Source organism: Hylobates moloch, unplaced genomic scaffold, assembly GCF_009828535.3.
Source record: "Hylobates moloch isolate HMO894 unplaced genomic scaffold, HMol_V3 SCAFFOLD_2, whole genome shotgun sequence".
Taxonomy (NCBI): Eukaryota; Metazoa; Chordata; class Mammalia; order Primates; family Hylobatidae; genus Hylobates; species Hylobates moloch.
Genome location: NW_026652277.1, coordinates 101,933,289 through 101,959,068, shown reverse-complemented (window position 1 = coordinate 101,959,068; position 25,780 = coordinate 101,933,289). Strand labels below are relative to the sequence as shown.

Sequence of the window (25,780 nt, the reverse complement as noted above, 5' to 3'; positions counted from 1 at the left end):
GACAGTGAGAAAGTTAAACATCTTGACAGGCAGAGTACAGAGATTTCTGAAGTCACAAATGGCATCAACACTAACTGTGACCACAAGAGGTTCTGGTGCAGTGCAACCATCTGGCTTAGACATCTGCTTCAAGGGCTTCAATAAGGAATCCTCCTAATCTCTAATTTAGTTGACTTAATTTGTCTAGTTGGGAACACCTGTAATGCTGAATTTCTACAATTCACCATTATGGAAGTGTTACAATATTAGTAGTCAGTATGGCTCAGGCACCAACAAATTGAATCGGAGGTATGACAACAACGGGTGCTCTGTACCTGTGCAGAACAGCAAAATATATTGGCTGTGGGCACCAGTTACTATTTTGGTTGGTTATTTATTACTCTGCAAAGGCATATATTGTAGCTATATTATTTAATCCAAAAATATTGCAATATAAATGACCTCCAGAAATTACAACATAGGCTAAATTACAACAAAGGGCATCAGCTTTTATTTTCAAGTAGTTTACAACATCCAGTACTGCTGCACAAGAGGAAGAAAGTGAGAACATTAGAAGCAAAATATCTCGTGTTCTCTTTGATACACAATCTCTGTGATTCTTAACATGTGAGGTGTTCTCCCCCTATACCAAGAATAGAAAAAAGTAGGAAAGGTTTCAGGCTTATTTGTAGATGTTGAGAAGAAGAAAGAAAAGATCACTTGAAATAACAAATTACTCATCCTCCAGCAACCTGAACCTTCTATCTGGCACTCACACCAGTTGTATCTGCACCTCTCCAACTCTGTTAGTATCCGTGACAGTGTAAAATAAAAACTCACTTTATATGGATGTTTATAAGTCAGAGGTACTGTTGAAGAATGAATGTCAACATTTGAAGAAAGATGAAAAAATAAAAAGCCCATCAGTATATTCTCTATTGGGTTTCTAAGCAATGCAGCCTATTTATTTGGTTTCTAAGAAATACGAGGCAGAAGGAATAAACGAGGGTCCTTTCTGTGTCCTTACTCTACCAAACTGATCAACAACATGGTTTCATATAAAGGAAAAGTGTGACTTTCCATCTTCAACAATGAAGAGAAATAGTCTTAACTCAAATCTTGAGATTATTATAAGTTATTGCAAAGAACATCTGCAGCTTCCCTAGTAAAAGCCTTTGGGTCATAGGATATTATAGAAAATAATCACAAAGGTCTGTTTCTGCTAGAAGGATTTAGCAGCCTCTATTTTCCACTAAATGGGGAATCCATAACAGAAAAGGCCCCAAATGTGGAAAAGATCTCAATCCTAATTAACTATTCCTATACGGCTTTCTGCAAAGCCAGTGACAATCTTACTAAGTAGGCAATTTGTATTTACATTTTCCTTGCCAGAAAATTATAAGGGTGGTGGTGTCAAAACACAGTAATTAATGTTTTTCAGCCAACAAAATCCAAAGCGCATTTTAGGATTCTTAGATATGATTTGTAACCCAATATAGGGTGTTAATTTTTCAGTGGGAGTATAATTGTCAAAACTATAATGAACTCAGAAGGAAAAACATGATTTAAAATTATTAATTTGTACCCAGCATAGCTTTTTAGGAATATACCTATAGAAATAAATCAAGGCTCAAATCACTTTCATTTTTAATCCTTAGGCCATGTGTATGATCAAGAGATAGAAAATAATATAGCCTAAAATATACAAATAATGTTGCAAAAAAAAATGATAGAACTCCCTGAGGCTGAGATGGCAGTTTGTCATTTTTTGCCACTGCTGTCCTCCCCGTGTCTACAGCACAAATTGCATAAAGATCATGGCATTTTTTACTCCAACAGAGCCTAGAGGAAACTTTAAAATACTTTATGATATAATACTTTACAGCAGCTAGAAGCCATCTCAAAATGGCACAGAGAGAAACCTATTTTCATCCTTGTAAGTGTTACAAAAGACATTAGTCATGATGTTAATTATAAAGTACAGGTTTGGATATAATTCTGAGTATTGTAGCCAATAGAAGAATCTGCATCTGTTCTAAAATGACTTAAAATTTAAACATAATGCTAGAAGAAGGATGGCTTATTTAAACTTCAACTGCAGAAGAAGAATATACACAATTTTAAAAGGTGACATCTTACATAACTATGGGAAATAAATGTAATATTTTAACAGTATTTACATACCACTACCTTTTTCCTTTCTATGAATAGTTGAACCATAATAGTGTTATGTCCATCCTATAGTTTCACAATACATTTCATTAACCTTGCATGTTTCGGTTATTTTAAATATTAGTCACATTTCAAGAAACAAAATTCTGCAATGCATCCTGGTAAATTAGTCTGTGAAAAATGGGGACTAGAGCATGAAACTCAAACAAGAATGTTTAATGGAATACAAATATCCAGTCTAAAAACTCTAATAAAAATCTGCCTTCTTTGGGTAAAGGCTCTTGGCTATTACACAAAAAACCACACGTGGCTCCCCTCAAAATGCATTATAGATCAGGCTCATAATCTTTCCTTGCACAAAAATGGCACAAGAATTGATTTCAATTATCATTTAATACCTATTTCCCTCTCCTGTCAAAAAACGTTCCATACACATGAAACTGAGGGTTGGCAGCCTGAACTCATTTATGGAACTTTTAAGGACTATTGATTTACCAGTGAATTTTCTAGTTCTCTCATTGTTACTGGAAGGATGCCTCAGAGTCTGAATTAGATGATAGGATAGTCTGGAATGCCGGTAGGCTTACTTAAGGCTGATGAAAAGAGAAACTTCTCAAAAATTTGTCAAAATGCATTTTAAAAATTAGGTTAGCATGATTGATTATAGAGTCAAAATTTCTCATGTCGTGCTGAGCTGAATTTTAATTATATCTCTTCTTGCTTTGTTGGTCCCGATACACCTCCTTGATGTCTGGGCGTTAACCCTTAGAGAAAATATGAAGTAATTTAAAAATAAATTAAACGTATGTCTTTAGAAGCTAGAAACTGTTTTGTCTACCTGAAGTGTCTTTGTTTTTGTTTTTTATCTGCTTTTTTAAAAAGCTACACCAACATATGAGTTACAACAGAGTGCTTACAGAAGCAGATTTTTATGTTGTCAGTGTGTTTCCATAGGGTGAAATGTTCTGACAGACACTTCCAGAAGCTGTGTGCCTTTACCCGCACATAACAGTAACCTTTGTTACTGTTACACTATGTAACCTTTGTTAAAAGGACAGCATTTCCACAAGGAAATTAACAGCACTAACTTGGTTCTAGCTAAGCACTGAACAGACTTTTCGTACCAGCAAGAAACTAAGGTTACACAGTCAGTTTTTTCTTTAAACAATCTCTCTCTGCTCTGTCCCTCCATAGAAATGGGTATTTTCCTATAAATGTTGCCATTATTTTCCTCTTCAGGGTGGGATGCAAAGTTTGTGGGGCCTCAAAATTATATAATTTTGCATTCCCTCTTTAAGAAAAAGATTTAAAAAATTATGTATACATAGTTGGCAGGAAAGTGAATATTTATTTTGAATGAGAAAAGCAATAACAAACAACTATAGATTTTCTAAACCTGAAAACACTATTAACATCACAAAATCTAGAAAACAATATAGAATTTCTGTTTTGTTAGTCAACAAATCCATATGCTTTTTGGAGGTCTACGTTTTGATCATCTTCTAATATGACAATGATTTTGATAATATTTTCTATAGAGAGGAAACAAAATTAAGGATTTTTCTCTAGCTTGTTGATAGAAAAAAAAAAGAGTTGTTATGGATAGTTTTAAAAAGCGCATTTCTGTTTCACAACTCATTGCTGGTTATGTTATAGCCATTAGCATTGTTCTGATATTTGGGGAGACTTCTGTCAAGTCTCTTTCATAGCTGAGCTGAATGATATGAAAGAGTTTTCCACAGAGCATATTCTGGCCCAATACAATTCAAACCTTATTTCTCCTCCACTAACCACACCCTTCCCGTATCAGTGTTGTAGTTCACAGTTGAATAGCAGTAAAACCTCTGTCTGTGAATACTTGTGTCACAACACTATGTGAGATGGTAGGCGTATTCCTGGAAATATTTCTACAACAGAACAGTAGCAATATCTAAATAATGCAAACCAAATATTCCTCTAAACCCAAACTAAATGAATTTCTAACTAACTCATCTTCACAGATAGTCATGCCCACTGTACCACCATTTGACCCAAAGGGCAGTGTGACAGGCGAGGATGTCACCTGAAGATTGCAGCTAAAATACCTTACTTCTGCAACAAAGAGAGATGACCATGTAAACACATTTATAATCCCCTCCCACAGCCATGGAGGGAGCTTATTTAGCGTCAAAGTCACTCCTTCACTGTCCACCTCTCCCCACTATGGGCTTCCTTCCTGTGCCTCTTCCTTTACCCATTTCCACGTAAAAACATAACTTTGAGTGAGGCCTGCTTGCTTTTTCTTTCTCCTCCCAAATGCATTTGCCATCAAACTCTATTGTTTTTACCTTCAGCTTTACCTTTGGCCTGAATACCTTCAATCCCATCCCTGTTGCCATAGCTAGGGCCACATCTCAGTCAGTCTCACTATTGTCAATTCCCTAAATCTTCTCCTTCCTTCATCCTCTTCTTTAATCCACCCTAGACAACTGAGAATTATAAAATTCCCCAAAACCTCAGGTTGCTTTCTGCTATGAAATCTTCAGGTGGCATTTTATTATAAGTGAAGTTACAACCTCAGCCTTGAGGGTATATGTAACTCTTCTCTACTTTTCTCTCCATTATTTCCCTGCTATCTTAAACTCTGTTTCACCAAATTGTTCTTCCAGATTCTTTAGACTTGCTTTGAAGGTTTCCTTCTCTTGTCTTTGCTTTTACCATCCCTTCTGCATGGAGTTTTCTCCCTCTTCTCTCTGCTTCTAAATGTTATAACTATTATCCTAGTCTCCTTGCAGTTGTTTTTCTTACCCTCTTAGAGGTTTTCTAAAACAGCCATATAGCCATCGGTGATAACTCCCTTTCCTGGAGCATGCATAGTTTCTATTTGGTACTTATTATATGCTGTGTTCTACTGTCATTATATACATATATGTTTATATATGTGTTCGTGTACATATGTATAAGCTTTTCCCCCAAATATCATAAGTAGGTTCAATTTAAAGCACTTTACTTAGAACTGAAAAGATAAAGCAAATTTAAGAAACACTGCCTTTAGGATGTATAAAATCTTGTAAGTGAGATAATAGCAAATGACTTCTAATAGAGGGCAGAGTCAGAGCCCTATATAGCAAATACATACATGTTAATTGTTGGACTAATGCTGTCTCTCCCACTAGATGGCATACTTTTTAGAGTAGAGACAGTTTCTCTTTAACTACAGTTTTTATATTTCCAGCACTTAGTTTCTGGGGGTATTGAGTTCTCTGTAGTTGGAGGTCTTCATGCAGGTATAAGTACTGGGAGATGTCCTAAGTATTGCTGAGGGGACTGAAACACTGGCTAGTGGTCTAGATGGGAATATGAAGTACAAATGATCTGTGTGAAACTGTGAGTTCTTTGTGAGATAAGTACTCTACAGGACACTTTATGGTTCTTTACCGAGAGGAAACACAATGTATCAGATAGAGAATTTGTAGAGACAGAAAAGTGGATGCAATTCTCAGTTCCAAGCTTCAGTTTCTTTACCTACTAAAATAGTAAAATCTAAAACTAGCTGATAGTATTATCCTGAGATTAAGTGAGTCAATGCACAGTGACTGGAACCTAGGAGGTATTCAAAAGTTTTAGTTTTAACTTATTCTCTTTTAACATATTATCCACTGGTAGAGCTGATAATGCTTAATATTTTGTCCTATGGGAGTTTTCGTTGAAATATTACTTTTGATTCTCCAAATCTACTTCAATCATGAAGAGGGACCTATATAATGTAAATTTACTCGTCTTAGCAGAAGGTCAATGAAAAAAAGCTTTCAAATATTTAAAGTCTGAGTTACGATGTGTAACAAACTAAAATTCAAAATTTTTTTAAGACTCAGCTAACACTAATGACGGTTTTAAGCAGCATTCTCAATTACAGTAAGCTGTTTCTTGTCAGGCCAGCTGCAAGGAGTGGATTTGATTACCCAAATACATTCTATGTGGTCAGAAATTTAATGCTGAGGCTCAGCAGGGGAGAAAGAAGTCTGAAGAGTGAATTGACTCATGGAGTGATTTATAATAAAAGGAAGCTTTTCTAAGAATTTTTATCTGAAAGTTAAGAACTCCTTTGAGATTTTCACCATCAACTCAACATGGTGCTATTATTTTGTTATTGAAACACTTAAACTTTTGTTTTTCTTACCCCTTGCAGAGGAATCAATAGTCTAAAATTAGAGCAGAGAGTAGCAGCTCTTGAGTGCCAATCTGGGTTGGGCACTAAGGATTTCAAAGATTGCAGCCAGCAGCCTATCAGCCACGTATTAAACCTTACTCATTGTTTTTTTTTTAGAAACAAAAATAATGAAAACATAATACAGGACAGGTTTTCATAAAATACGCTATAAACAGTTTTTCAAAAATTATCTATATACTTTTTACTATTATCAATAGTATGTTCTCCTAGATACATTTTGGGATGTCTGCCAAGCTCATAATACATTTTCCTCTCTAAAAATTAGTGTTTCTCCATATGTCCTTGGGGCTGGGTCCCCAATAACTATGTTTATATTGTGCAAACTTCTCCCCTCCCCTCCCCTTGCCATTGGTGACTGATGAGTGGTAGATCCCAGACCTAATTTCAGTTGACTTCTTCCCGATGGTTAGAGGTGACTGATTAGTGCTAGACACCTGACAACCCTGGCTGAATGCCATTTTCCCACCTGGGGATATGGCACAGAACTGAGAGGCTAGTATCTGTTGGTGACTAGAGCTGAACATAAAAACATGGCAGCCCTGGGTGGAGGTATTTTACTATATGTAAGTCACATTGTCAGAGAAGCCAAAAAAAATCCAGTATGTAGATAAAATGGAAAGGAAACACATATGCAGAGAAAACAGAGATGAGATAAGAAGAGAGATTCCTTATAGTTTTCTAATTCCTTTCTTTCCTTTTTTTTTTTTTTTTTTTTTTTTTTTTTTTTTTTTTTTTTTTTTTTTTTTTTTTTTGAGACGAGTCTCTCTCTGTCACCCAGGCTGGAGTGCAGTGGCGCGATCTCGGCTCCCTGCAAGCTCCGCTTCCCAGGTTCAAGTGATTCTCCTGCCTCAGCCTCCCGAGTAGCTGGGATTACAGGTGCCCGCTACCATGCCCGGCTAACTTTTTGTATTTTTAGTAGAGACGGGGATTCACCGTGTTAACCAGGATGGTCTCGATCTCCTGACTTCGTGATCCACCCACCCCGGCCTCCCAAAGTGCTGGGATTGCAGGCATGAGCCACCATGCCCAGCTGGTACAGACCTTTCTTAAGCCCAGATAGCATTCCTAGCATTCCTATGGCAGGATTTTATGAACCTATATTCATATGACACTTCCCCCAAAGCCAGCTTTTTAAAAATTTTACTAAATGAAGTTCAAAGTGCTTCTGCTTTTTGCAATCAATAATGCCTAAGCAATTCACAAAAAATAGATTATTAATATCTATGACTTCAAAGGGTCCATAACTTATCGCAAGCAACAATTAAGGAATAGTATATATGATAAAATTTTATGTAATAGTTACCTTTTATTAACAACAATATTCTAGGTATTTATGCATGCTTGTAAGTGCTTATGAATATTTATTTTTAATCTTCAATAGAGTCTTGAGAGGCTGAAACGATTATTCCCATTATATAGAAGAGATCCAAACCTCAAAGTGTTTATAAAATTACACAGGTAGTGTCACAGCTAGAATTCAGACCTTGAGGTGCTGCTGCCTGTTTCAAAATGCCACATCCTGTCCACCCAGTGACACTCAGGAATCTCAAACTGAACCTTCAACTTCCCTCATGATATATTCATTTCTACAAACAGTGTCTCAATTTAACCCAGTCGTTCAGTCTAATCACCTTCACTTCATAAACACATTCCTTTACTCCTCTCTCTTTCACACATCCACATATTTTCCACCATCAAATCTTAACAGATGATTTTTGCAGTACACTTAGAATTGAACCTTCTCTCATCCCCTCCATCATCCTGTCATGGGCTGGGAGTGGGGGCACTGCAACCAGTTAACAGTCTCCTTGTTTCCACTTGTGTGCCTACCTCCATCCTCATGTTCTACTATCCATGATGTAGGCAGAATAAACCTTTTAAAATATAAATCTAATCATGCCACTTTCCTCCTCTGCACCCTTCAACAGCACCGTGAATTGGCCTGTCCACTGCCCTCACACATTCTGCTCCAGCTTTAATGTCCTCCTTGCTGATCCCCAAATATTTCAAACAGGTTCCACTTCAGGGCATTTATGCTTGCAGTTTCCTCTACCAGGGATATTGTTTACAGAAGCAGCCAATTGGCCAAGACCCTCAATTCATTTAAGCATTTGCTCAAACGTCTCCACTTCAGAGAGACCTTCCCTAACTGCCCATTTCCTGGAAGTGGACTCTCCTCATCTCTCTCCAGAGCACTTATCTCTACCTCACGAATTTTCATTCATTTGTTTACATATGTTTGTTTTCTGTCTCTTCCCACTAAAATATAAGCTTTATGAAAGCAGACATTTGGTTTGATTTGTTCACAGATATGTCTCCAGGACCTTCAGAACACACCTAAAATAAGATGGAGGCTCAGTGAGTCACTGATTGAATAAATAAAAGCAAGTGGGTACTTTAAAATCTAAGTAATAATTTCAGATTACCTAATATTTAATATTTTACTATTTTCTGTTATCTTTTCTAAGGAACATACTCACCTCTTAAATTTTCCCATGTAGAATATAACCCTTTCACCCACATTTCCATAAACTCTTTATGCTTTTGTTGATTACTCTTGACTCATATTCTACTGATGTATTCACTATAAATTGGAACGCACATGAGAGGCTACAAATGTTTTGCCAGTCTTCTCTTTCACAGTCCCAAATATGCTGTGTAAATTCTTCTATTAATAACAATGTTAACTACTATTACCTGAAAAGTTTTTCTCTCTTCTTAATTTTTAAAAACTGATCTGTTTAAGCCTCTATTTGGAGGACAAAAACACCATAGTGACAACGTACATAAAGATTGTTGAGCTAAACAGTTCCTCAAAGATAAAAAGTGATCCTACCACCCTTGTTGTGGATTTTTAATTCATTGAAACAAGTCCTTATTTTTCACATACTATATTTCTGGCAAGAAATGGCAGAACCAGGGCTAGTCCCTGAGTTTTTTTGACTTGTGGGTTTGTTTGCAGAGTAGAATATGATTTCTGTTTCTGGTTTTGCAATTTTAAGATTGTCTGAGGTTTTAAATATTGATACTTGATGTAGTAAAGATACTTAGATGAACACATTTCATCTGTTCCAGTAGAAGTGGATTTTTACACTTACTTCACTCTTATAGATATTAATCAATATTTCATATTTAAGCAATAACATTATTCCTAAAATGAATACATGCTAAAAATTAATATACTCAATAATAGCTATAAACTATGCGCACTTTATTTTATAGTTAAATTTTGATTATTAACCAGTCCATATGTTTTGAGTGCCCAGTATGTGACAGTAACTGTATTTGAAGAGTTTATGTTTAATGAGCAATAATTTACGTAAGACATTGAAGAGGACAGCATGTTTATGGACAGTTGAATGAAACAAATACCTAGATCAGGAGATGGACATGTTGGAGAGGTTAAAGACAAAATAAATCTTTTTCATAGTACAATGATATGGCTTGCATCGTTAAATTTAACATTTGCAGAAGACCATGGTGGATAAGCTTTTTGATGTGCTGCTGGATTCGGTTTGCCAGTATTTTATTGAGGAGTTTTGCATCGATGTTCATCAGGGATATGGGTCTAAAATTCTCTTTTTTTGTTGTGTCTTTGCCAGGCTTTGGTATCAGGATGATGCTGGCCTCATAAAATGAGTTAGGGAGGATTCCCTCTTTTTCTATTGATTGGAATAGTTTTAGAATGAATAGTACCAGCTCCTCCTTGTACCTCTGGTAGAATTCGGCTGTGAATCCATCTGGTCCTGCACTTTTTTGGGGATGCAAGCTGGTTCAACATACGTAAATCAATAAATGTAATCCAGCATATAAACACAACCAACGACAAAAACCACATGATTATCTCAATAGATGCAGAAAAGGCCTTTGACAAAATTCAAAAACGCTTTACGCTAAAAACTCTCAATAAATTAGGTATTGATGGGATGTATCTCAAAATAATAAGAGCTATCTATGACAAAACCACAGCCAATATCATACTGATTGGGCAAAAACTGGAAGCATTCCTTTGAAAACTGGCACAAGACAGGGATGCCCTCTCTCACCACTCCTATTCAACGTAGTGTTGGAAGTTCTAGCCAGGGCAATCAGGCAGGAGAAGGAAATAAAGGGTATTCAATTAGGAAAAAAGGAAGTCAAATTGTCCCTGTTTGCAGATGACATGATTGTATATCTAGAAAACCCCATCGTCTCAGCCCAAAATCTCCTTAAGCTGATAAGCAGCTTCAGCAAAGTCTCAGGATATAAAATCAATGTGCAAAAATCACAAGCATTCTTATACACCAATAACAGACAAACGGAGAGCCAAATCATGAGTGAACTCCCATTCACAATTGCTTCAAAGAGAATAAAATACCTAGGAATCCAACTTACAAGGGATGTGAAGGACCTCTTCAAGGAGAACTACAAACCACTGCTCAATGAAATAAAAGAGGATACAAACAAATGGAAGAACATTCCATGCTCATGGGTAGGAAGAATCAATGTCGTGAAAATGGCCATACTGCCCAAGGTAATTTATAGATTCAATGCCATCCCCATCAAGCTACCAATGACTTTCTTCACAGAATTGGAAAAAACTACTTTAAAGTTCATACGGAACCAAAAAAGAGCCCACATTGCCAAGTCAATCCTAAGCCAAAAGAACAAAGCTGGAGGCATCATGCTACCTGACTTCAAACTATACTACAAGGCTACAGTAACCAAACAGCATGGTACTGGTACCAAAACAGAGATATTGACCAATGGAACAGAACAGAGCCCTCAGAAATAATGCCTCATATCTACAACTATCTGATCTTTGACAAACCTGACAAAAACAAGAAATGGAGAAAGGATTCTCTATTTAATAAATGGTGCTGGGAAAGCTGGCTAGCCATATGTAGAAAGCTGAAACTGGATCCCTTCCTTACACCTTATACAAAAATTAATTCAAGATGGATTAAAGACTTACGTGCTAGACCTAATACCATAAAAACCCTAGAGGAAAACCTAGGCAATACCATTCAGGACATAGGCGTGGGCAAGGACTTCATGTCTAAAACACCAAAAGCAATGGCAACAAAAGCCAAAATTGACAAATGGGATCTCATTAAACTAAAGAGCTTCTGCACAGCAAAAGAAACTACCATCAGAGTGAACAGGCAACCTACAGAATGGGAGAAAATTTTTGCAACCTACTCATCTGACAAAGGGCTAATATCCAGAATCTACAAAGAACTCAAACAAATTTGGAAGGAAAAAACAAACAACCCTATCAACAAGTGGGCAAAGGATATGAACAGACACTTCTCAAAAGAAGACATTTATGCAGCCAAAAGACACATGAAAAAATGCTGATCATCACTGGCCATCAAAGAAATGCAAATCAAAACCACAGTGAGATACCATCTCACACCAGTTAGAATGGCCATCATTAAAAAGTCAGGATACAACAGGTGCTGGAGAGGATGTGGAGAAATAGGAACACTTTTACACTGTTGGTGGAACTGTAAACTAGTTCAACCATTGTGGAAGTCGGTGTGGCGATTCCTCCGGGATCTAGAACCAGAAATACCATTTGACCCAGCCGTCCCATTACTAGGTATATACCCAAAGGACTATAAATCATGCTGCTATAAAGACACATGCACATGTATGTTTATTGCAGCACTATTCACAACAGCAAAGACTTGGAACCAACCCAAATGTCCAACAATGATAGACTGGATTAAGGAAACGTGGCACATATACACCATGGAATACTATGCAGCCATAAAAAATGATGAGTTCATGTCCTTTGTAGGGACATGGATGAAGCTGGAAGCCATCATTCTCGGCAAACTATCTTAAGGACAAAAAACCAAACACCACATGTTCTCACTCATAGGTGGGAACTGAATAATGGGAACACATGGACACAGGAAGGGGAACATCACACACCAGGGCCTGTTGTGGGGTGAGGAGAGGGGGGAGGGACAGCATTAGGAGATATACCTAATGTAAATGACGAGTTAATGGGTGCAGCACACCAACATGGCACATGTATACATATGTAACAAACCTGCACATTGTGCACATATACCCTAAAAGTTAAAGTATAATAAAAAAAAATTTACAGAAGACTTCCTATTGTTACACTATTAGTAAATTTTCCCTTTTTACAAGTTTCACAATCAAGTCAGAGAAATGGACCCAAGGACCACAATGTAATTAATAGAATACTGACAATCAGAACTAAAGGTTAAAAGATGTTTAGATACATAAGATGACCAAAAGATACAGTAGATAGGAAGGGAGGGGGATGCTTGGAAACACTGCGTTTTGTCTGTTCATTGTATATTTTTTTGAATTTTTTATGCCAATCCGCATCTTTAATATGGTGAAAGAAAGAGTCAGGATATATAAATGAAAGACCAGCCACACGGTCTTACAATATTCCCAAAGTTTATAATATAATCATATTATATTTGTCAAATATTTCTGAGTTTTATGCTAATCTTTATGAAGTTCCAGAAATCTCTGAATACATGGCAATTCACTTTTTGTTTATAATTATTTCTCATTTGAAATCTCCTCAAACTTCCTAAGGATAAGTTTGGTTCTTAAAATACAAGCTCCTTAACTAGCACTAACAGTGATGACACCTGCAAAATGAAACCTTTTCTCAAAATGCTCTCATTTAAATGCACTGCTTAAATTCTGTTGTAAATGACATTCATTTCTGCAACAAACATTACCTGCTATATTCACGGTATATGAACGGTTTGAGATGTAGCTTGTTAACTAATCAATTTAACTCATCCTTACAACTTATTTCTTAGGAGTACTTACATATTCTTCATAAGCTTCATGGGCTGGAGGAGGAGGTGCCCTGTATCCTGGCACTGTTGGGGCCCCCCGGGCTCGAGGAGTAGGGACACCTCTTGCTACAGGTGGCACTGGAAGGGCTCCTCGGGTTACAGTGCTTCCCCGAGGGGTGAGAACACCTCGTCCAGGTGGTGGGGGAGGAGGAATAGCACCCCCACGGCCCCTAAGAGAAACAAATCATGTATAGATGAGAAACAGTTGATGAGAGAAAAGGGACTATCACAGAAAAAGCTTTCATCTCACAGCCTCCATACAATGAAATAAATACAAATTTCTCTTTCTCTCTCTGTGTGTGTGTGTATGCGTTTAATAGAAATCATATAAGATATAAAGTGTGTTGATATCTGTAGAAGACAATAATTGTAAACACTGACTATGAGTAGTTCTTATAAAAACCATGTAAAATACTTTGTAATTGTCTTTTATGTAACTAAAACCCAAAGCCAAAAAAAAAACCCAAACAAAAACCCACTCTGAATATAACCCCATTAAATTCCAAATTCTCCAAGAAGACACAAATCAGAGCATTGTCTGATATATGACTCACTGGACCATCTCTGAAACTGAGCGGTTTCAGATGTCTCTATCTCCTCTATGCTGGGGATTACAGATAGTGATGGACAATGCTGTCATTTACCAAAAAAAAAGTTGTCGGCACTTAAATAAAATGTGGAAGTCTAACCATAGTGATATCATTCTGTTTATTATAGCAGCTGAAGTTTGAGATCACTTGAAATCACAACTCTTTGTCACTGATTTATCATCGTGCATGTAACCCCCTGAGCTGGTGCAGTCCCTGACAGAATATATTTTCTTATGGTAACTATGGTGTTAGAGGAATACTTTAGTATCCGTAATAAAAATATAGACTGAATACTCTGTATTGGAGTTCTTGATACAAAATTAACTTGCACTAAAAGTGTAAGATCAAATGGTTGTGGCCAATTTTTATGGTATTTTGAAGCCTTTAGAACGGTTGAGTGTTTGTCTGAAGTCTGGGCAAAAGCACAGTTATTTCACTTTTTATTATGTCTGAAAGGTTAGCCTCTAGATAGCACTGCTTTCAGTGGGAACACTAAAGCTTTGGAAAAAAAAATGATCATCACTGAGATGTCAACAATCAGAGTATTTGGCTGCAGCCACATATGGGGACATAGGTTATGCTGTCTGCTATGAATAGCAGTCAGATGGCTCTTTCCTGCTTAACATAAAAGTGAGCATTTATGAGTGAAGAGTATGAATGCTGGTAAAGCCTTTAAAATGTTTAAATAGATTATAGAGCTGATGAATAGACAAATGATCAGAGAACTTATTGTGAGTCTAATGTATAAAGAATACTCTCCTAGATTGGGAGAAGGTGAAACACAAAGACCCAGAGGCCCAGCGCTAGCTTCAAATACAACATGGCTGAGAATACAATATTCTGTATTATCATGATAATATATAAAGGGATGTAAAAACCAATTTTGCCTTCACTCCTCCTCCAAGCACATTTCTGTTTCCTCATAAGCAAGATGAGCATATGTCCAAGTTTTATCACTGTTGTCCTAGCTTCCTGTTCTGTTTAGCATTTTAACACTCTCAAAAATATCCATGTGTGGGCAGTAAATTATACGGTCCCCCTACTCTATTCACGAGCCTTCGCTATACCATTGAATAGTCATGGGTAAGTATTATAACTACCTAGGCTTAAGATAATATTTTTTCTAATGAGTAAAATGCAGATTTCTAAATTCATAGTACTTTCTTCTGCTCTAATATTATATGATGCTCATATCAAATCTAATTTTCCATTTTCTTCCTTCATCAACTGACTACCAGACCCAGCCCTAGCAAACCTGTCTCCTGAACCTGACTCATTGCCTCTTATCCACTCTGTTCTTTCCCTGGAATGTTAACCTCATTGTTCTCTCCTCCAATTTAATTCAAATCACTTTTTTTAGGATACTGCCCTTGGCTAAAACCACACCACAGTATCCTTTCGTTTATTTATCTGACTTGCTGAAAGAACATTTTCTGTTTAATTCTTTACTTCCTCTACATTCCTGAACTGAATGTTTTCTGTCTAGTTCTTGCTTTCACCCCTCTGTTGCAAATGCTCTTGGCTGAGATCACCAGTAGCCTACTGATTTCCAAATCCACTAGATTTCTTTACAGTGTCCATGCCACAGCACCTTTCTACTAGTTTTAAGATTGTGGACTATTATCTGGAAAATGTTTCTTTGGACTTATGACTCTGCTTTTCTCTACTTTTCCTCATTCCTCCTTCTTACTCGTTATCCTCCTTCACTGGCTTCTATTCCTGGACCCACTTTGGAATCTGGATGTCCTCAGTTTCTATCCTCGATCTCATGGTTGCATCCTGCAATCCCTACCTCTGATGATGGCTATAATATGTTTTCTTCCTAACATGATGCCATATCTTGGCTTGTGTTCCTTATATCAGAAGTTTCTTAACTTGCCTGCATGTTAAAGTTACTTGAGGATCTTTTGAAAATTCCAAATTCCAGGCCATACCCTAGGCCAGTTAAACCACTGGAGGCATTAAATCTCTGGAGACAGGGAGCTCCCAGCGATTCCAAAATGCAGGCCGATTTGGGAACCACTGCCTTAAACGAATACTCCAATTTAAGCATCTTGACAAGCTTGTCATGTGGGCAGTTCTAAGCTACTTTAAAAATAAGTTGAGATATTAAGGCATGGAGAGAACAAGTCACCTGCCCAAGGTCACACCAGCAATCCACAGAGCTCACATTATTTACAGGAATAATTATATTCTTCATTTAATTTGATCCTTCACCTACTCTTAGTTAATGATATCATCAATTTCTCACCAGGCTAGACACCAAAAATTTATCTTTCTCTTGGGGAACCCTTCTTCTCCAACATTTAATTGGCATTAATTCATATAAATGTTAATCTCTAATTTGGCCCTATCCCTGTCTACTCCAAATGCTGCTCATTTTTATCTGCCTTGGATGATGGACTCGTTTTCTCATTGGCTCCCCTGCCATAAGACGGTTTCTCTGTCTCTGTCTCTCTCTCTCTCTCTCTCTCTCTCTCTCAATCACTGTAACTCTTCTGCATCATCCACAGTGATAATTGAGTAGTCTTTCGCATAAATAAATATGACTACTCTCCTCTTTAACAAACTCTATTAGTTCTATGTATTAGTTCTCAATGTGGTAAACAAAAGCCTTCAAAATTTACCCCTGATGTTTCATTTTTCAGTGACTGCACTCACTGCAACATATAGTGGTGATGTGTGTTAGAGATGTCACATATTTTCATTCATTAATTATGCAAAATAAATTATTATTACAATATATAGGCATAATGCTTTGTTCTCTGGTATACATTATTATTGGAAAATTAGAGTTATCATAGATAGGATTATTGAAATGTAACTTGTTTTAATTAAATACGTTTTCAACAAATTATAGAATTTAAAAATATTCTAGACATCATCTTTTTGAATATAAGTGTAATTAAATAACTTCATAAAGTAATAATTTCATAACTTAATTCAAATTAGCAACTGTTAACTCATGTTATGCAAATTTCTCTTATTAATAAGATTTTCTATTTTGTAAAGCTATTTTCTTATTCATTTTAAATTGTAGATGCAGTTCATCATATTGTTTGGAACAGAAGACAACAAAATTCTGTTTCATTTCCTTTCATTAATGCTAGCACCACTAATGATATCAGTACAGCATTGGAAGTGAAATTAATTTTTAATGCTAATTTTCTTTTCTTTTTATGTATATAGTATCAGATCTGTATGTTATATGAGATTAAATAGTGAAATCTTTCAATCAAATTTTTCTTCTAAGAAGATATATTAAAATCCAGACCATAATGCGCTATCCTATATTCAATTATTTAAATGGATTAAAACCTTAGAATAAGGTTCCTCTGAAATTAAAATCTTATATGGTCCACTCAAAAATGCCAGATGCAAAATTCTACTAAGGGATATCCATAACAAAGCAAAATCTATTACTATGATGATTTCATACTATCAAATGCAGATAAATTCATTGTTTTAATGCCCCCCCCCCCCATTTTAAGGCATACAAAATAGAAAAGTGTGTGCCCTCTCTAGGCATCCTAAATATATACTTACATTCAACCACATAAAGCTGTAAAACTGGCATTTGTTGAACTACAAAAGTTGCAATTTCATATGATTTAACTTATGATTAAATCCATTAAAGATGACTAGCAATGAGGGAATGATGTCTTTTTTACCTCATCAAAATGAGATTAGAAATATACATGGTTTTAAACAACACTCATCCCATAAAAAAGTACAGTATTGTATTGTGTCACATTAATTCTTAGCATAAACAAATGATCTTGAACAGCATTAGAGAGCTTATTTTTGATTTTTTAAAGATAAAATATAAATAAGCTCTAGAACACATTCAGAAGTTTTGCTTTTAGTGAAATAGAATTTCCAGAATTACCACATTTTACCTCTAGTAAATAGTATTCCTTGATATTTTATTTGGGAATTTATCATTCTTAACTTTTTTTTCTGACCAGTGAGAAATATTTTGAGATATTTTTTATTTAAATGTTACAAACAGTGGCTACGTTGATAGTGGTGGTTGAAAGTATTTGAGGTATAATTTAAGTAAACAAACTGAATCTGACAAGTATCTTAGCATATCTTAAGATAATTTTTATCTTAGTATAATATATATGAAGTATAATAGTATAATATATATGAATAATAAATATATGAAGATATTTATTTTATCTAAATATATGAAATAATATTTAGATCTCTGTCCTTTAGAGATTTAAAAGCCAATTATAACAAGATGAAGAGAATGATTAAATCACATAGTTGTTCTGTGAAGGCTATGAGAATTTTTTACATTAACTCTTTTCAAACCAATGCCTTCTATTAAAAGCTTGAACAATTCAGAATCCTGCAAAACAGATTCTAATACAAAAAGATACCAATTTCTTTGCAAAGTAAGCAAAATCAAATAAAATCCTCTCTGATCCCCAAGAGGAGTGATACATACCCTCTGAACTTTAAATATCCTTACCATCAGCCATGCAAGAAGTGTTCTGGCTTTCTGGGCTGATGGCATATATGTTATCTGTATCTATCTCTGTATCTCTATCTAACTACTTCCTTCTCTGGGAAGACCATATCAATTCAAGAACCATTTAAAGCACAGAAAAAGTTTATAGTTTTCTCTTCATACAAGGGTATCTTGGTTTGAAGGGGTGAATAGTTGTATCATGTGTGTGTTCTAATCCTGAGGATAGAACAGGAAAGTAGAAAATCTCCGGTTTGCTGCCTTATTTTCTAGGGGTAGTTGTTAAGAGTATAAAATGTGAATTCTGGAGTCAGACTGTCTACGTGACCCCAGGTAAATTTCGTACACCTTTCTCTAATTCCATTTCTCACCTGCAGATGCTATTTATCTCCTAGTATGGAGGATTTGGTGACTTAACACGTGTAAAGCTCTTCTGTGCCTGATAAGCTTTCATCGTTATTGTTTTTGCTGTGGTGGTAGTGATTGTGGCTGATGTTGTTGTTTACTGCTAGTGATAATCATGACACAAAGCAGGACAAAAAAGGCCTGCCATCATCCTTAATTTATTTAAAGTAAGAATGAATGTACCTGGAAGGAGCTGTGGGAGCTATTCTGATCCCTCTGCCTCTAATACTTCTGCCACGACCAGAGTCCTCTGAGCCATTTAAGTAAGATAATTCACGTAGTTGTTCCTGACGAATTTCATCATTGTAGTCCTGGAAAAAAAACATGATGTGATGAGTTAAAAATGGGACATGCCATTCTCAGAGTTGGAAAAAAAAAAAAAAGAAACAAAACAAAACACAATAGGAAATAATTTTTTTCATTTGTTTCCTGGAAACTTATATGCAAAAATATAAAATGATATTAAAAAGTGTATATACTTTAAATTCCTGTTTTTATATAGAGAAATTGAAATTGCTTCTTTTATCAAGAAAGTACTCAGCAGGCCATCACATTAGATTTGCTGAGATATCACTTGATGTGTTAGCTGGAAAAAGGAGGATAGCAACATAAAACGAGAACTTGGAATATGCTAAAGTTATGATTGTTAATATGATGATTACTACAAAATAACTTCATTTGAATGAATGTGTGTAGAATATGAATGACTACATGATATTCAAATAGCTTCTGATGCATAAACAAAAAAGAGCAATCCCAAGGGTTCAGAGTAGATCCTGAGCATGTATTACAACCATAAAGAGAGTATGATAGTACGTCCCTGCTTCACACAACCAGCAGCTGCAGAATCCAACTAAACAGCTTGATGTGAAATATTTATTTATTTATTTATTTATTTTCATTATTTATTTATTTACTTTTTTGAGAAACAGTCTCTGTCACCCACGCTGGAGTACAGTGGCATGATCTTGGCTCACTGCCGCCTCCGCCTCCCGGGTTAAAGCAATTCTCCTGTCTCAGCCTCCGGAGTAGCTGGAATTACAGGCACACCACCATGCCCGGCTAATTTTTGTATTTTTGGTAGAGACGGGGTTTTGCCATCTTGGCTGGTCTCGAACTCCTGGTCTCAAGTGATCCACCCACTTGGGCCTCCCAAAGTGCTGGGATTACAGGCATGAGCCATCGTGTCTGGCTGCACTGTGAAATATTTAAACACAACAAATTTTCTACGAGTTCCAGTATTAGGCTAAGGGAAAGTAAGAGCCAGAGAAAAAGGTAAATTTCACAATAACAACCAGAGACTCAGTCAAAGTCAAAGGGACTTTTTCTTTATCAGGGTGGAAATATACCAGCCAATTCAAGAGGACCCAAGAGTGGAGCTGAATCATTAAAGGTAAATGCTACCTTCAAAAAACAAGTGCCAGTATCACCTGTTTCTCTTTTTACTAATCAACACACACACACACACACACACACACACACACACACACACACACACTCACACACCCCTGGTTGAATAGTACAAAATTGAGTAACTAGTTATTTGTGCCGAATGGCCAATCTGATCAATTATTATTCTGGAAACATAGTTTAAGTGAAATCAATCTAGTGGCTCTTCTAGTGGTGAGGAGAGGGGTCCAGGAATTAACATTGTATTTGAAGAGGTTTGGCTAACAGATATGATGTTTGAGGCCTAGCAGTGAGACTAAAAATTAAGATTATCATCTGCACCAAACGATGTCAATGTAGCTCTGCATATGTGTGGTATTGATGAAGACTGTGTAGGGTCACCCACACACCTCTGTCCAGGGTCACCCACACACCTCTGTCCAGAAAATGGCAGGGAAGCATTCAGCCTACAAGGATTTCTTTGGCACAGCTTTACCTCATGCTCTAGAAACTGCCTAGATTACAAGCAAAAAGCCCTAAAGCATTTCACTTATTTTTAGCATGTTGCTTTCATGTTTATATTCTTCAGCACCTGATTATACTGATAATAGCCTCAACACAGTTAGCTGACAAAAGAGTCATAGAGTAGAAAATTATAGTTTCTAACAAGCCATATATTATTCAATTTCTACCTCCTAATTTTCTCATTCAAACAACTAAACTTAAGAATAAACATGTCTATTATTTTATTAGAATCAGGAAATATAATGAATTGCCACTACTGAGTGAACTGACCAGGTACTATCAAAATGAAACATTAATCCCATAATTTTGCAACGTAATGTTTACCCATTTCAAAGGGGATCTTTGTAGCTTCTTCTCTGAGGAAAACACATGGATATTTGGCGTGCTTATGAGTTGTAGAAAGAGATGGTTTGTCATTGTTGGCAAGACTGAGGGTTGGAATAAACATTTTAACAAATTGCAATTGAATTCAACATATATAGAATTGTACCTTAGAGCATAAATATATTTTACACCAGAATCAGAAAATATAAGAATGTAGATGTGATCTTATTCATTTTATACTAATAAAGAAGATGAAGAAGAAGAATGAGGAATAAGAGGAAAAGGATGAAGTCAAGGAGGCTGGGGAAGAGAGAGAGGAAGAGCAACATATTAATCAGATGGTGTCACAGACTAAGCCAATTTGTTCAGGATTCCCTGCATCCATATCCTTAGATAGTTTCCACCACACTGACTCTGGGATTTGCCAGGTGATTTGCCTTAGCTAAAACATCATGACAAAAGCAGAGATTAAAAAGTGCTTGTGTGTTGGAGCTCTCCTTTTCTTCTTACTGGAAACCCTTATGCCACCTGGTGAAGAAGGCTAGGCTAGCTTTCTGGAGGATGAGAGGTGACGTGGAGAAAGGCTCCAGTCATCCCTGCTCTCCCTGCCATCATGTCAGAGCACCCAAACATGACAGGGAGGATTGAATCTCCAGATATCCTAAGCCATCCTGTCGCAGTCAAGCTGGTGCAGTCAGAAAAATCACCTGGCCAACCCCAGAATCTGGAGAAATAGATAATAAAACACTGCTTTATGCTAGTAAGTATTGCGGTGGTTTGTTTGTGCAAAAGCTAACAAATACAGAGGGGACCGGTCAGCATGGTGCATGAGAGATGTACTTCAGCAGCCTCTCTCCAGCCCTGCCCAGAGGGGGAGTTCTTGGGTCCATGTGTCATCTGAATGTTTCTTGGAGAAGGTGTAGCCTTAGTTGGAGGTGAGTATATCCGAATGTCATATCCTGGTGTCACTACAGTTTGAATTGCCCATTTAATTCTTTGCTCAGAATCCATGCTCACCAATTCAACTGCATTGGAGTTCAGCTCCTAGAAAGAAATCTACTAACATGGAGGGGATTTATTATTCTTTTTGTTTGTTTGTTTGAGACGGAGTCTTGCTCTGTCACCCAGGCTGGAGTGCAGTGGCACAATCTTGGCTCACTGCAAGCACCGCCTCCCAGGTTCACGCCATTCTCCTGCCTCAGCCTCTCCAAGTAGCTGAGACTACAGGCGCCCGCCACCACGCCCGGCTAATTTTTTGTATTTTTTTTAGTAGAGACGGGGTTTCACCGTGGTCTCGATCTCCTGACCTCATGATCCGCCCGCCTCGGCCTCCCAAAGTGCTGGGATTACAAGCGTGAGCCACCACGCCCAGCCCTTATTATTCTTATTAATATGAATATTTGACACTACAGGTTAATTCTTAGTGTAAGCAAAGCAACTAATATAATGTAACCGAATTTCTTATGAGCTTAGCTAGAGGGCTATGCTTTGAGAAATAAATCACCTGTCAGAGTTGTGGTGGCCAAGAGAATACAGACCAGCAACTGCAGATGTAATTGACCAAAGACTCCAGTTGCTGTGCTTTAAAATCCTATTGCTTCCAAGGCTATGCTACCCAAAAGCTTCTCTCAGCTGATAACCAAATGTAGTTAAATGCTAACACATATCCATTCCTAGCCACACAGGATTCCTCTAACTATGCTGAACTTACCTTATAACTTCATTGCACCAGGGCAATCCGTAAGGATCCCACCTCTCTTTCCTCGAGGTCAGACATTGTAGGGTGAAGGCTCTCCAGCCTTCCTTGGCTCCTTCTTTTTTTTGTCACAAGAAGATTTTCCTAATATAATTCTTACATGTTTAATCCCATTATTACATCTGCTTCTTGGAGGACCCAAACTAATATAAGGACTGCTGATAAAATCAAGTTCTTAAGATCATGAGGCTGAGAGCTTTGGTAAATCCATTTATGATAATGATAGTTGAGCCTATCCCATTAAACATACTTTATACTATATACGATTAAATTGGACTGCTTGTTACTCTTTTATTTTAAAGTGGTTAGAGAATGGTTAAACATGAAACTGATTACTGATGACCAAAAAGGGTAGTAATGAGTATTTTTAAGAAAATAAATTGTATGTTGCCCAATTTTTTCAATACTTTACTTAATAAGAAAATAACAAAGACTCATGAAGATGGGCAAACACAAACCATATTTTGAGCCAGAGATTGGAACAAATTGGCTGACACAGAGAAATTGTGGCAATAATGAAAAGACTAGTGTGGTCATGTGTGTAGTAGGGTATAAGAGAGAGAATATGGGCAATCACAGGCCATGTAAGAGTGCTCTAGTAGAAAATATATGTTATGAATGGGAAAGGTAGAAACTAATGAAGTTTCTAGGTGCAGAAATAGCTAGACGTATAATGACTCATTAGCCAGAGAAAAAGAGGAATGAAAAAAAAATTCGAAGGTGGAGAATTTATATTTGGTTCGAATAACCTTAAGTTTAAAATGTCAGAGAGACCTTCAGGCTTATCTTAGAAATTCAGATCTGGGTTAAAGGAGTACATCTGAGTGTCACCTACACATACTTGTGATAACTGAAGGATGAAGACTGTGTAAGAAAACAGTAACTTTATGTATGGAGACAGAACTTTTCTAATCATAATTTTAATGCAACTTTATATCATAGAAAATAGTTGATTTATCAATTGCAATATTTATATCATTAAATGTTAAATTACCCAGATTTTTAATAAATTCTGGTTTTCCTGATTAGACAATCAAAACATATGTGCCACATTATTTATAGCAATGAGGCACCTAAATGCTTAAAAAAATATATGGAACAAAACTTCTTTTTTTCTTTCTTTTTTTTTTTTTTTTTTTTGAGATGCAGTCTCACTCTATCTCCCAGGCTGGAGTGCAGTGGCATGATCTCGGCTCACTGCAACCTCTGCTGCCCGGGTTCAAGCGATTATCCTGCTTCAGCCTCCTGAGTATCTGGGATTATGGGTGCCCGCCACCACGCCTGGCTAATTTTTGTATTTTTAGTAGAGACGGGGTTCCACCATCTTGGCCAGGCTAGTCTTGAACTCCTGACCTCGTGATCCACCCGTCTCAGCCCCCCAAAGTGCTGGGAATACAGAAGTGAGCCACCGTGCCTGGTGGAAAACATTTTTTAAAACGTCCAAATCTAGGGATAGTTGAATTCTTAAATACTGTCTAGACAACATATTCTGTGCATTATAATTTTTCCTATTAAAATTTTTATTTTTAATTATTATGGGTATATAATATGTATATATATCTATAGAGTAAATGTGATGTTTTGATATAGGTATATGATTTGTAATAATCACATCAGGATAATTGGGGTATCTATCACCTCAAGCATTTGTCATTTCTTTGTGTTAGGAACATTCCAATTCCACTCTTTTAGTGATTTTAAATTATACAATAAATTATTGTTGACTATATTCACTTCATTGTGCTACCAAATACTAGATCTTACTCATTCTATCTAACTATACTTTTGCACCCATTAACCATCTCAACTTTCCCCCCTCCTTCCCACTATTCTTCCTGGTCTCTGGTAACCATCATTCTACTCTATCTCCGTGAGTTCAATTGTTTTAATTTTTAGCTCTCACATACGAATGAGGACATGTAAAATTTGTATTTCTGTGCCAGGCTTATTTTGCTTAACCTGATGACGGGTTCCATCTACACTGTTGCAAATGACAGGATTTTATTCTTTTTATGGCAGAATAATATTCCATCCTGTATACCAACCACATTTTCTTTTTTCATTCATCCATTGATGGATGCTTAGGCTGATTCCAAACATTGGCTATTGAGAAGGGTGCTGCGATAAACACGGGCATGCAGATATCTCTTTGATATACCGGTTTGCTTTTTTGTTTTCTTTTGGATATACATACCTAACAGTGGAACTGCTAGATCATATGGTAGTTCTATTTTTAGTGTTTCAAGGACCCTCCATACTGTTCTCCATAGTGCTGGTACAAATTTACATTGCTACCCAACAGTGTATGAGGGTTTCCCTTTCTCCAATTCCCTGCCAGCATTGCTTGTCTTTTGGAGAAAAGCCATTTTGACTGGGGTGAGTTGATATCTCATTGTAGTTTTGATTTGCATTTCTCCGATGATTAATAATGTTGAGCATTTTTTTCACATACCTGTTGGCAATTTGTATGTCTTCTATTGAAAAATGTTTATTCAGATCTTTTGACCATTTTAAACTCAGATTATCTGCTTTTTTCCTGTTGAGTTGTTTGAGCTCCTTATATATTCTGGTTATTAGTCCCTTGTCAGATAGCTAATTTGCAAATATTTTCTTCCATTCTGTGTATTGTCTCTTCACTTTGTTGATTGTTTCATTTGCTGTGCAGAAGCCTTTTAGCTTACTGTGATCTCATTTATCCATTTTTGTTTTAGTTGCCTGTGCTTTTTGAAGTATTACTCAAGAAATCTTTCCCCAAACCAATGTCATAGACAGTTTCCTCAATGTTTTCTTTTAGTAGTTTCATAGTTTGAGGTCTTATATTTAAGTCTTCTATTTTGATTTTATTTTTGTATATTGTTAGAGATAGGAGTCCAGATTCATTCTTCCTTATATGGTTATCCAGTTTTCCCAGCAACATTTATTAAAGAGACTGTCTTTTCCCTAATGTATGTTCTTGGTACCTTTGTCCAAAATGAGTTCTTGTGCATTGTTTTTATAACATATATAATTTTCTAAACCCTCAAAGTTTTATATTATAGTGCTTTTTTCCAGTCCTTTCTTAAGCATTAAGTCTAACTTTGAATTAATCTTCATTCATTAGTATATGAG

General features: G+C 36.5%; 1 protein-coding gene across 8 annotated transcripts in view; it reads right to left on the bottom strand.

The window, feature by feature from the left end:
* Positions 1-25,780, bottom strand: part of KHDRBS2 (KH RNA binding domain containing, signal transduction associated 2) — a 678,514-nt gene that overhangs the window by 246,658 nt on the left and 406,076 nt on the right. For all 8 annotated transcript variants that reach the window (XM_032154521.2, XM_058435364.1, XM_058435367.1 and 5 more), the window contains exons 5-6: positions 18,862-18,989; positions 13,175-13,373 (exon numbers count right to left, since the gene is read on the bottom strand). In XM_032154521.2, the coding sequence (XP_032010412.1) occupies positions 13,175-13,373; positions 18,862-18,989 (327 nt within the window). The remainder of the gene's footprint in view (positions 1-13,174; positions 13,374-18,861; positions 18,990-25,780) is intronic.